This window comes from Pipra filicauda, unplaced genomic scaffold (assembly GCF_003945595.2).
Source record: "Pipra filicauda isolate LSUMZ 115617 unplaced genomic scaffold, ASM394559v2 scaffold47_size6085603_pilon, whole genome shotgun sequence".
Taxonomy (NCBI): Eukaryota; Metazoa; Chordata; class Aves; order Passeriformes; family Pipridae; genus Pipra; species Pipra filicauda.
Genome location: NW_024104620.1, coordinates 1865152 through 1878372, shown reverse-complemented (window position 1 = coordinate 1878372; position 13221 = coordinate 1865152). Strand labels below are relative to the sequence as shown.

The 13221-nt window shown below is 40.3% G+C and overlaps 1 protein-coding gene across 1 annotated transcript in view; it reads left to right on the top strand.

Annotated features, from left to right (window-relative positions):
* LOC114002759 (von Willebrand factor D and EGF domain-containing protein-like) overlaps positions 1-13221 on the top strand; it is a 182790-nt gene that overhangs the window by 73034 nt on the left and 96535 nt on the right. The window contains exons 9-11 of the mRNA XM_039386360.1: positions 1580-1850; positions 4807-4985; positions 8543-9486. Coding sequence (XP_039242294.1) covers positions 1580-1850; positions 4807-4985; positions 8543-9486 — 1394 coding nt within the window. The remainder of the gene's footprint in view (positions 1-1579; positions 1851-4806; positions 4986-8542; positions 9487-13221) is intronic.

Sequence of the window (13221 nt, the reverse complement as noted above, 5' to 3'; positions counted from 1 at the left end):
GGTGCCTTATTTTCCATCAGTCTCCCTAAACACTTTTCCTTCTAAGCTGATCCCATATGAGGAAACTGCAGAAAGTGCTCTCATTAAATGCCCTCTCCCCTCTCACTCTCCTCTGAAGACGTCCAAATGTAATAAGAAAATGATATTAAAAGAGATTGTCTATTTTTTTATATTGTCCTTGGTTCTGATCAATCTTAGCAGCAACATCTCTGCCATGTGCTTAGGATTTATGAACCTGATTAGAAAATAAGATGAGACAGAACCATTAAAAATCTTATCTCTTTATGGCCAACTTGACTAAGTTTTTCAAGATGAAAGATAAAGTCAGATGTCTTTTCTAGCATAGAAAAGCCATTGAAGTTTAAATTCTTACTGTGTTTCAAGTTACATAGTTTTCTATGTCTTTTATTCTAAAGAGAAATAAAATGTAGAAATATACATCCTAAAAAAATCACTGTTCTCAAGCTGTTTGTTCCTCTGTATATGAAACAATAATGGCCTGGAAAATATTGATGTTCATATGGCAGTGCTTAAAAATAATCCTGTTATTTAGCAGGGATATTTTATACATTCCTTTTTACATCTTTTTTATTCCAGAAAAGAATAATACTTATTATTATAAGCCTATAACTTGGTTTCCATATTACTTAATTTCATAAAAATTGTGTTTAAAACTAATTGCAGTGCCTTAAAGGAAAGGAGATTAATCCATTGCTTTTAAGATGGAAGTTGTTGGCTTGTAGAGAGAAAACTCCAGACACATATATAAAGTATATGGCTACTGTTTTCTTTTGTACAACATATTAGAATAAAATAAAGTAAGAATAAGACAAGTTTATGCAGTGAGAGCACAAACAGAAGAGGATCCTCTCCCATCTCCTGTTGTGAAAATCCCAGGGACTGAAGGTGGCTCATACAAAGGGGAAGCACTTCCAAAATTGTTAAAGTTATTCTGTTCCTGGTCCTACTCAGATGGAACAAGGATGCTCCTTACAAAAAAGAATGAAAGTCCTAAATTGTTCACCATGTTGCCTTGTGCTGATTGTCAGTGCATTTAGTGGGATAGTTGTGCTTACAAGGAAGCTGTTTAGGGGAAGATATCAACTTCATTTTAGCAGGTTTTCAGTAGAATCCCAGATTTTCACAGGAAGCCTTTACCTAGCCACAGCCAGACTTGTAAAAATTGGTGATTGGTCACAGAAGAGGTTATTTTAGCACTGATTTTCCTTTCTTTGAGGAAGATCGTGCTCTAAAGCATCTGGTTAGAACCAAAACATATTTATTAAGACCTGGAGGCAGGGACTTCTTCCCATTTGCTTTATATCAAATGTTTATCCTTTTTATCCGTGCCCATTGCCATGGCAGCAGCTGGGAGACAGCTCCCGCTTTTCACGGGAATTCTCATGCACTTCCAGCTAATAACTGCGGCGGTGTTTCCCTTGGATACAGCGCTGGAGAAACGCTTCCCTCTGTGGGGATTTTTCCCTCCTCCAAGGCCAGCCACCACCAACAAATAACCAACGCAGGTGGATGCTCAGAGTCTCTAAATCCTTGTTTCTGTTTCTTTGTGGCTGTTTAGGCGCTATGACAACTACAAAATCGGGACCTTCCTTCTGTGCCGGAGTGTGTCGCGGGTGTTTGAGGTGCACGTCCGGCAATGGGATTGCGGAAGCCACCGCTCTGCCACCGCCTGCAACTGTGGTGTAGCTGCCCAGGAAGGGGGTGACACCGTGATTCTGGACACTTGCAATGGCCACTTTCGGGAGAGCAGACCCCAGCTGACCATCAAAAGCACCGAGGCACTGCCGCGCGTTAAAATCCTAAAGTCTTACAGAGGCAGAAAAATAACAGTACGTGGATGGTTCGGCATTTTTGTAAAAATAACAGTACATGGATGGTTGAGCACTCTTGTTGTTGCTGTGCTTTGAAAACACGGGTTAAATATTTCTGAATTATTAATAAAGTTGCTGCAAAAACATCTACCTGAAGCCATAAGAGCGCCCGCAGCAAAATGCACCGCGAAACAAGGTGCAGGGAAGTAGCTGGTTAAAGTGTTAGTTTAACAAACTGTAAAACAAAACAAAACAAGCATCTCTGGAAATTTCTTAGAGACATAGCAGAGCACTAATATTGCTACTTACTCTCTGCAGCGCTGCAGCCAGCTCCCTGTTTGTTTATGCCAGGCACTACCCAACCGCATCACATAAAGCAAATTTCTTTGCAGAGCTCGTGATATAAATATTCAAGGAAACATCACAGGTAGCAGAATAATGGAGTTTTAGAGTGGAGTAGTAAGGCACTATTAGTCAGATCCAGATAGCCCCCAAAAGCTATGAAAATGGGCTGCAAATGTGCAGCATTTGGTGTAATGTAAAGCATTTGCCTAAAAAATATATGGCCACAACATACTTTGCATAAGTATCGCTTGTCCACACTAATCCAGTGAAATCACTGGAAGAATAAGAGTAGACTGCACCAGGGGGTTTGGTGAGGAGAAGAGCCACAAATTATGGCCAAGAAGATAATTTTGTCCTAGAGTTGTATCATCAAGATTTATTGCCATGAAATGTTTCGGATGAAGACTGGTGCACACTAGAGCCAGAATGATGCAGGGAGCGCGTGTGCTTGGCTCTCCTTGTGATCTCTCTTGGAATAGATCTCAGGAAGGTAGTAATTGAGAGTATGTTAATTATAGAATAGAGAAAAAGCAGGAATCAAGCTGTCATTTCATTTTGCAACTCAATGCAATATAATAACTGTTTTATTACTAGAATATTCTTAGCAAGGAAACCCGATTCTCATTTAAACCTGAGGTAAATCTCAGGGAAACAAATCAGGACACAAATATGGATCCTGCTCTTATCTTAGCAGGAATCTATAGGAACTGTGCAGCAGAGATCCCTGATCACACCACAGAGCATCTTGGTTTGCTCAGCAGTTGCCCATCATCAGCCTCGTGCAGCACAGGAGCCGGCTCTCCCCTGGGTCCCGTGACGTTCAAGGAGGCTTAGAGTGGGGTTAAGTCATGTTTTTCTGTGCAAGGTGACAGTTTTCAGAAGCCAGTCACTATATATCTCTCAAAAAAGCTTCTTTGAAGCCTCGATCAACCACGTTAAATCCAGGTGGGATATGTTGCCTGGAGCAGCAGGAAAGGAAAGAGTTACAACCCTCCAGACTCCTGAAATAAATCCACACCTGGAAATATTAATCCAGACGGAAGACTGAACAGCTCATGCAATTCTGACTGCAAGGATTTTACACACAGTCTTGTAGGAAATACTCCTCCCTGCAGTAAAGCATGTAATTAGAAGACACGCGTTTATGTGAAGAAGGAAATCAAATCCTACCCAGCACTGTGTCAGCTGCAGTTCTCCTGCTCTACCTATTAAACCACCGGAAAAAAAAGTTAAACCCATCAGGCCATTTGAGTTTTATGTTGGGGGATTACTGGGATTTTATTTATACTTACCTTGGGAAGTGAAACATAGGTACAGCCAAAGCGGAGGGACAGCCAAGAACATCTGAGGTGTTCAAAGTACTGCTTTTATATGAAGCCTTACATTATTCCCCAAGGCAAATAATTTTTGAAGAAAAGGAGGCTTTAAATGCCCTGATCAAAACACAGAGAGACTGAGTTCAAAACTGTGTCCCAAGCTGCCATTGCACTCGGTGGCACTTTGCTGCTCTGCTCATGGAGAGCTCCTCAAAAAAGTATTTGCATGCCTGAAATGATGACTGGGAAGCTAAAAGGGGCAGCATTATTATTTAGTGGAGCTAATATGTAAACTCTAGATTCCAGCACAGGAATAAAAATATAAGCTTGTTGTTCCTTCACAGATACGAATAGATTTGGTGGGGAGGAGCTTAGAAGGGACCTAAAAATCCCCACAAAGACAGAAAAGCAAAGGATATTATTTGCCTGAATAAATTATATTTAGGCAGAGGCCTCTTAAAAAAAGATAAATAATTATTTTGAAATTATTATAATGAGATATTTGCAAGTCTTTAATGTATTTTTTAAGATTAACTGAAAACTTTTAATTTTGGATAAAAAGAAAATATTAAGGCTACTTTTCAGGATAGTATACTCCTGCTCCTGGCCCAGATAATTTTCAAATAATTTTCTTTTTACCAATAAAAATAAAGCAAACAAAGAAGAATACATTTCAGTTGAACGGATATTTTCTTTTTGCTTTTTTTCTTTTTATTTCTTGGCTAGTAAACCAATCTGAAAAATCCATTATCCACACAGTTACTTCTGGTTTTGAACCTTGCCATTTTTTTTCTTTTAAAGGTCAGTGTAAGCCTACCACTAGTTCTTTAATGAGAAAATTGCTTTATCTACTTTAAAACACAATCATTTTCTGGGCAATCCGGCCTTGGAAAATGAAAAAATTTTTCAGAGGGAAGAAAGCTGTTTTTCAAACTTGGCAGTTTATCTAAAAGAAATTATTTCCCAGGCAAAGACACAAGGGTGGCCTTATTGTCATGGAAGTCACTTCAAAAATTAGCCAGTAACTTACCAGTAGGAAAACTTCAATGGGTTCAATTATTAATTTAAAAAGAAAGTACTTGTGCAGTTTCATATTTATGTAATGCTATCAGATATTAATACCATGGAATCTGAAAGCAAGAAAAATAATAGCACAAACAAATATTTATAGTGTTTCTAAGTGATCTTAAATTACCTCTGCCGCCTCTAACGTCCTCCTTTGATATTTTCATTTATGGAAAGAGACATTTCTTATTGCATAAAAAGCTTGGTAAGAGCGTCAATTCACTGGGGTTTTTTTCCTGCCTCTTCAGATCCTGTTCCCTTCGGGAGCATTTGTTCGAGCCGACGTGAGCGAGTGGGGAATGGGTGTGACAGTGAGGACACCAGGCAGGGACTTCAACAGCACCAGGGGCTTGTGTGGCCTCTTCGACGGGATCAGCCACAACGACCTGAGCAATGTTCCCGAGGAAGACTTCATAGAGGAGTGGAGGTACAAAGCCAGAGAGGATCCCACCCGTGAGACACTCTGAGCCCTGTTACAAATGGTCTTGATACGTTTATTTCATTACCCACTCCCCTAATGACCAGACAGAGAGATCTGCTTAACCTGGAGGGGAAGCCAAGAGACCCATTTCCATCCCAACAGCACAGGGGCTTAATTTTCAGTCAGCACAATACACATCAGCACTTACTGAGACAGAAGTTATATTCACAAGTGATGTCATGTTAACAGCTGTGTTAAGATCCCTTTTAGCTGTTTAAAAAAAAAAAAAAAAAAAGCAGTTCTCACCCACACTTGAAAATGCAGATAACTGACAATAGGGATTAATTAAGGGTTTGGTATTTCCTGTGTTCATTACTGAACACTAATTACAATACGTGAGTATAGATTAAATGTTACATTTTGACAAAGTGTGGTAATATATGTACCATGTTAAAACTTAATATCTACTCGACTAATGACGACAGTGAGCTCTGAAAACTTGCACTTTCTGAGACAGATGGTCTGGAACCAGAACCAGGAGTCTGGCTTTCTGACATATCCTTGTCATTGTCCCTATCCCTGTCCGTAACCATATCCCTATCCCACATTTTTATTCCTGTTGCTGAACTTTAAACGTGCCTAATAGGTGTTCCTAAAACCCAAATGGGTTTGATTGTGTAGTCTTAAAGTATGTTTTGAAAATAAGGAAAAATAAGGCAAAACACCGTAACATACCATTTACTCTGTACATGGAAACTCAGTGCAATCCTAGAGGAACAACGAATTTTTAGAACTGTTGCATTTCAGAAAATAATCACTTCTACCATGTCCTAGTTCTCTTCAATGGGCCTAAGCAGTGGCTATCTAATATCTGTTTTGACCTGCCATTGCAAATTGTAATATTTAGAATTCAACAACCATCATTAATATCCTAAAAATGTGACAGTCAGTCAGAGCTTTCTCCTCGGAAGGCAGATGGACAAATAGCTTGGTGCAAGAACCAACCAGTAGCTCACTACCCAAAATGTGCTAACAAGAACCTTAAGAGGACCTATTCTGATCAAATTTGTTGGAAGATCTGAAGCCAAAGCACAATATAAAGGAATATACCTGTAAAGCACTGAGGAATTTTCTAGGGCTCAGCACATATGATGGAGATACTTCAGGGAAAGCAGGAGAAACTCCTGCTAAGTGAGAAGGGCAAGAGGGGTGATGAGTTTCATCTTCCAGTCCTTCCAAGGATGGATTCTCAAGTACCCTTCAGAACTTGGTTAAAAAAACAAGCCAATGGAGAAACTAAGGCCATCTCCTGAGGAGACTGGATCATTCTCTGATCCACCCACAGAGAAATGGTGCAGAAAAACCCAAAAGCTAGAGGGTGATTTTTCTGCTGCTGTTTTTAATTTCACTTTAAATAACCCTGAAAGCGTGTTAGGCTTTCTCCAGTACCTGAAGCTACCCTGAGTGCCCACCATCTGGTGCTTTCCCTGCCTCCCACCTCTCTCAAGCAGCTGCAGGGCTGTGAATGACACAGATCTGGTTTACACATCAGCTTTCCAACGCAACTTTTAAAAAATAAAACAACATTAGAGCTTCCCAGTCCTTAAATAGTGAACGGGCAAAGAAGAACTGAGTTTTAAAGCATGTGTTTTAAGCAGGTGAAATAATTTTTCAAACCATTTTTAAAATATACCAAGAAAGAAGCAGAAACACTAGTAATTTTGGACTTTATCATATTATCCAGCTCAGTTTGAAAAACTTACCTTTGGTTTTTCCTTGGTTGTAGTGGGCAGCTCAGAGGAATGAGAGTGTGGTCATCTTATGCAGGGCACAAAAGGCCCATCCCAGCTCACTGAGGTGTTGTTGGTTATGTGCATGGCTCTGAGTAAGGATGGGGTTTCCAGTGGCTCCATCCTTTCCACGCCTTCCATTCCATCCTGTTGACCAGGGCTGGCCAAAAGAAGGCAGTTAGTTTCACACAGGTTTGAGAAAGAATCTCAAGGCAAAAGAGTTTCATTGTACTGAAATTTTCATTTCTGTGTTAAATTTCTGCCCTGATTCTGGAACAGTTATTTTTTTTATTTATTTATTTGATTATTTATTAAGTAAATTATATTTACCCTAGCCTTTAGTTTATGCAATATTATACCAATGGAAGAGCTAATTCTGCTGCCTTGGTTTAGGTTTGCAATTAAGAAGGTTCAGGTGCAGGTAACCCCTCTATTTTAGAGCCGGAGGAACGGTGTGTGCAGGATGACCACTCAGACACTAAAATGTGTTGTCCAAAGGGCTAATACCACCTCAATATCTAATATGTTTTATTTTCCTCCATTGTATTAAAGTGCAAAATAGCTTGTGCATTTCCATGAGCTTGAAAACCAACCCATTCTGCTGTACCCAAACACTGGGAAAAAGGATTTCATATATGTTTGTGCTCATGTTTCAGGAGGAGAAATTGGTTCATTTTGCCAGTGTCGCTGAGAGGTTTTATTTAAAAGTTAGAGTTGTGTCAATGACTAAATTAGTAATAGCACACATGCCATTTTCAATATATTTTGGAAAAATTGGATAAAGGAAATTACAGTTTCCAACAACAATATCTAGCGTCTGGCTCCAATATGTTGACAACTGCTTTCACTTTCCTGAAACCTCAAGATTCTGGCTGCAAGACAAAATTAATGCCAAAATAATTTAAATTTTTGGTGCTATTTCAAATTTTTCTGGAAAGGATGCACTGCCAACTATTGGGGCAGGAAACACATCATTTTCTATGAAGCTCTAGGATTCCTCTTGTGCTGCACATATAAGATCAATAAGAGATATGAAATTTCTGAAGAATCTTTAATCATGGCTGTTTATTCAAGTTGAACTCTCTAGAAGTTCATCCATCACTAAAGAGTGACTAAATTAAAAAGGGGGGGGAAAAAATCACCTCACCTTATATGATAGCCTAGCCCTGTGATCAATAGAAAATTGCTTTGTGTTGAAAGAAAAACTCAAAAAAAAATCCATTAAAAGACAAGAATGAAATTAAGTATGCATAAAATTAAAAAATAAAGAAAAACAAAACATTTAAAAGAAAAAAGTGATCCACATGTTAGAGGAAACACGTGGTAAGCAAAGCACAGACAGATAAAGGTGGTTTTTGTAATACAGCACTTGAAACAAATATGACTTTTTTGTGGTTCTCCAAGAGTTATCTGGGTCACACCAGGGACAAATCTAAAACCTTATTTCATGTGTAATACACAAAGGGTAACCTGCACCTCAAAGAAAGTTCTGCAAAGAGAAGTCAAGCAGTTAGGCAGTGCTCCAGAAAAACACCTAAGCATCTGTTACTAAAAAGTCCCCATGTAGTGCTAAAAAACATACAGAACAACTAAAGAAGGGCAGTGCAAAAGTGACTAAAGAAAACAGAGACCAAACTTAAGCATTTTCTCAAGTACTTTTGTACATTGGGAATTTGTACATACCCCAGTCTCAGGGAAAGAAAGTTTACTTGGTATTATAGACTAATTTGTTGAAAGTTTTCTCCCTCTAATCCCTTTCTATTTTTAAATTAGAATACCTCCAGGGAAGAGTTTATTTGACAGGACTCCAGCACCTTCTGAGGGGAAACAAAGGAGAAATTACTGCAGATGTCAGAAGGGGAACACTAAGTCTGTGCCTGTGGCAAACACTCTGAATGCCTTTCAGACTCCTTTCCCTCAGTCCTCTGGTTGCCATTATGATCCTGTGGATTACACCTCTGCAATCCCATATGTGGATGTTACATCCGAGTTTGTCACTCGCTCAGAAACAGAGTCTGCTTTAAGAAAAGTTGAGAAACCATTGACCAAGCCTTTAGAACGAAGATATCTGCCTAAATCAGTCCAGAAGAGAGGTAGCCCCAAGGTCCAATTAAAGCCCCTCACACACAATGTTTCTGTGAATAACAACAGTTCCACTAACTCTACCAAACCAACAGGAGACCTAAGGAAAGTGAGAAGGCAAGATGACTATTATGAACACTCATCCTTTCACCCATTGCATGGCCCAACCCAGAGAGACTCGGAGAGATTTGCCTATTTTTTCCCTGAGGATTACTTTGAAGGGGTTCGGATGAAATTTCCACTGACATGGCCCACTCCCAATGGCCTGACTGCCACCAGAGCTCGGGAGATTTGCCACCAAATTCTTGCAAATTCCACCATTGGCTTGGCCTGTAAAGACCTCCTCGGAAAACAGCTGGATGAGGCAATTGAAATATGCCTTTTGGACCTGCAGCTCAAAGATGACGTGGCTTGGGTGAAGGCACTGATAGCCCTTCTGGAAAATGAATGTGAAAGAAGAGTGCTTGGAAGCAGAAACAGAGTGTTTCGTGTTGGGAACCAGCCATCTGCTCCCCTGGAGGAAATCCTCGCCGCCCTCCGGTGTCCTGCTCTCTGTAACAGCAAGGGACACTGCACGGAATTGGGCTGCCAGTGCTTTGAAGGCCACAGCTCCTATGACTGTAGCATTGCCAAAAGTAAGTAAAAAATTCTTTCCGTGATACTGAAATTATTAGGTAGAACATCTGCACAGAGTTGTTTGCTCTTCAAACAGTGCTACCAGTAAGGTATTTGATGAATTAGTAATCACGTTCTGACCTTGAAGAGCCAATCAAAATGTCTGGTTGGCTGGTCCTTCACTTTTTTTGCCTCAGTAACTTTTTAAAAATGGATTTTACAGGCCTCTTAGCAAATTGGTTTTGCAGAAGTGATTTTCTTTACATCTGATCTATCACCAGCATGCTGACAAGCAAGCTTCTGACAAAAAAAAGTGTCCTGCTCACCTTGTGGTCAATATTCATGCTAGCAGTGCATGTTTTTCCTGATCAACAGTGAATAAAGTTTGAACATTAGTTTCAAACACTGTACTAGTATCAAAATAAAATTAAAAGTGACAAAATGAGCAGGTAACCCTGCCTAAGCCATAAAATAGCTACAGGACATAGTCGAACCTGCAGACCTGATTCTGCAAATATTTATGAATTACACTTACACAGGAGACTATCCCACTGGGTTTATTTCTTCCTTATAGCTCAGATTCTCAATGGATAAATCCAAGTCCAATATGAGTACTGACAGTACTTTAAACTAAGCACATGCATAAATGTGAGCCTTGATTTCAAAATGTGAACCCTGCCTCAGCAAACCACATAAGCTTATGCTTGAAGGTACAAAGAGATACTTAAGGCTCAGCCATACAGCTTAGTTCCTGCAGCTTAAGGAGTCACAGTACTTCAGCTAAACTGAGATGACAAGGTGTGCTTTTTTAACCCATCCCAAATGTGGGGGAAAGGTTTTTTTCTACACTGTTCAGTATTTAGGGCAAGTAAAGCTCATATCTGGTGTCAGTCACCATGGCTTAGCTGAGACATCCAAGTATCCAACCACTCCCAGGAGCTCAGTGGCACATTTGATACCCCAATGCATTTATTAGCTGGGATGGGATTACCCACTTACTTCACAATAAACATGTCTTCAGTGTTGAGGTTTTAAAGTGGCCAAAATATATCTTAATATTTGGGTTTTGTTAATGGCAGGCTAAAATTTTGCAGAATAATTTCCTAAATATGGAGGAATTCATTCTCTTTCACAGAGAGAACAATTGACAAAAAAGCAATTGACTGAAAGCAATTGACTGAAAAGCAAGCTAAGCAATTTTGAAGTAATTTTCCAACACACAATTCAATGTTTAACTTCATTTCTCTGTGATATGGACAGGTTAGGGGGCTTGCTTGGGCCAGATTTTAAAATTTTATTTTCCTATGGCTGAAATCTCTCAGATTAGAGGAAAATAGCTTCAATATAACCTTTCAAGTAAAAGCTAATGGCACCTTGTCTTCTTGCTGTGACATCCAATATAAACCAGGACAGAATAAAGAGCATGGCCTGGGATTGCACAGGGAGGTGAGAACTGAAAAACAAACACACATCAGCTCTGGTGAACACTGTAAGCCATTACTATCCCCTGGTCTGACTGCTTTATCTGTCTCTTGCTGCCTCAGCATTGCACACTTTTAAGATTCAGCAGGAGAGGGTGCTGGGCCATCTCGTCTAGACCATGCTTTTTCTAGGAGAGGTTGGAGCAGATGGTCTTTGGGATGCCTTCCAACCTGGTACAGCACGGTCCTATGATTCACTTTTCTCCAGTTGAGGCAAATGTGGTAGTTGGTCTTTGCTTCAAATCACTTCCCTTTTGTGAGTCTGGCTTATTAGAGCTCCCAGTACATCAGCTTATTCCTTCTAGTTTTCCAGTAACTAACATCCTGCCTCTCCCTGGCAGCCTCCTGATCCCTCCAGAGCCACTGACCTGGAAATTTGCTCCAGTGCTCAGAGAGGCTGAGTTTTTTAGCACAAGCATCTTCTTCCTTAGTCTGGTCCCTGGGGAAAGGAAGCTTGGTGTTGGACCTGCAAAGGAGATGCACTGCTGCAATCAGGAAAGGATAAATTCCCCTTGCTGTTTGTGTTGCTCCATTTGCTGGGGGTGAGTGCATTAGTGTCATGGCAAAACTAACATGGAACAGCTCCAGCAGTTTTCCAGTACAAACTTACACTAGACTGGTGAAAGACCAGTCTGGGAGGGTAATAGTTCAGACAGCCACACTGGGTGGCTCCATACCAGGTGCCAGCAGAGAGCAGGACCTGGCCACCAAGGCCATCCTTGTAACACTGTCACGGAGACAACAGGATGGAAAACCACCTGAAGTTCAAGCTGACTTTGAGCAAAATTGAGAATAAAAAAAAAAACAGAAAAATTAAAACAAAACCAAGGTAACTCTTGTCATGCTTAATTTTCAGGATATTCTCCCTTGTCTTCGGTATAAATGCAGATAAATTAAGAGATAACTTCACATAATAAGTTTGTTTCAGCATTAACTACGGAGAGGGAAAAGTATTGCCACAGTCTAAAGTGAATTGATATGATGAACTGCAATGAGCTCCATGTATTACAGACTACTTATTAATTAATTTATGAGTTATTTTGAATATTTTTTCTTTATATACAAAAACCCAGAAGCTGTATATATATAAAGTTACCTGATCTCGTAAGTGCAATGTAAAGTAGACCTATACATCCAGCCAGAGGTCAGACTCCCTACAAGGAGAAATAAAATCTTAGTTCTGGCACGCCAATCTCTCTGACATTATAATACTTAGAAAAGGTCATCTAGATAATTTGGTCCAGACAAGCAAGATAAGCATTAGTGTGAGCTTCACCTTGATTTTTGAATTTTGTTCACATTATGTCTAAAGATATTTGCTTGTTTTCACATTTTGTGGGCAGAAACATTCTACACAGACAGCACAGAACAATGGAATCATTCAAATTGGAAAAGACCTGGGAGGCCATCGAGTCCAACCACTAACACAGCCCAGCCTTCTTCACCACTAAAGCCAAATCCCCAAGTGCCACATTTAGATGGTTTTGAACACTTACAGGGATGGTGACTCAGTCACTTCCCTGGACAGCCTGTGCCAGGTCTTGACCACACTTTTGGCGAAGAAATTTTTCCTAACATCCAATTTAAACCCCTCTTGGGCAACCAGAGACTGTTTCTTCTAGTCCTATTGCTTGTTACTTGGGAGAAGAGACCAGTCTCCACCTGGTTACAATCTCCTTTCCGATAATTTTAGAGAGGGATAAGTCCCCACCTGAGCCTCCTTTTCTCTAGGCTAAACACCTCCAGAGCTGTTTACATACATACCCCAAGGTGTGTGTAGGATGTGACACCTCTTTTCAGGGAAATGTGGAGCAGTATCACACAGCAACAATGCACCTACCAAACGGCAGTTCAAAAGATTGGAAGCCCTCAGAACTGAAATCCTGTTGACGTCACTAAACCCTGGATTTCACACCAGAAAAGGCTGTTAGAGATGAAGAATTAAGATCAATCTCAGAAATAAAGCTGCATGTTCCAACCAGAACAGCTTGAGCCCCCCTCCCTGGCAGCTCAGGCATCCTGACCTGGCTGGCAGCACCAGGCAATCAGCACTGTGCAAGCACAGGAGGGATAAACCTTTGGGCTTTGTGACTAATAAGCAGGGGTTCTGTGGGAAGGGAAGAAAAGGAGGAGAAATTAAGAATTGAATTAGGTTTCCACAGGACATAGAAGACTGCTGCCTCTTTCACTTTCTTTTAAAAAGGCAGGACCAAAGAAACAGAGGAATATACGTTGACCCTGGAAATGCTGAAAGTTTTAAGTGCCATTGTTAGG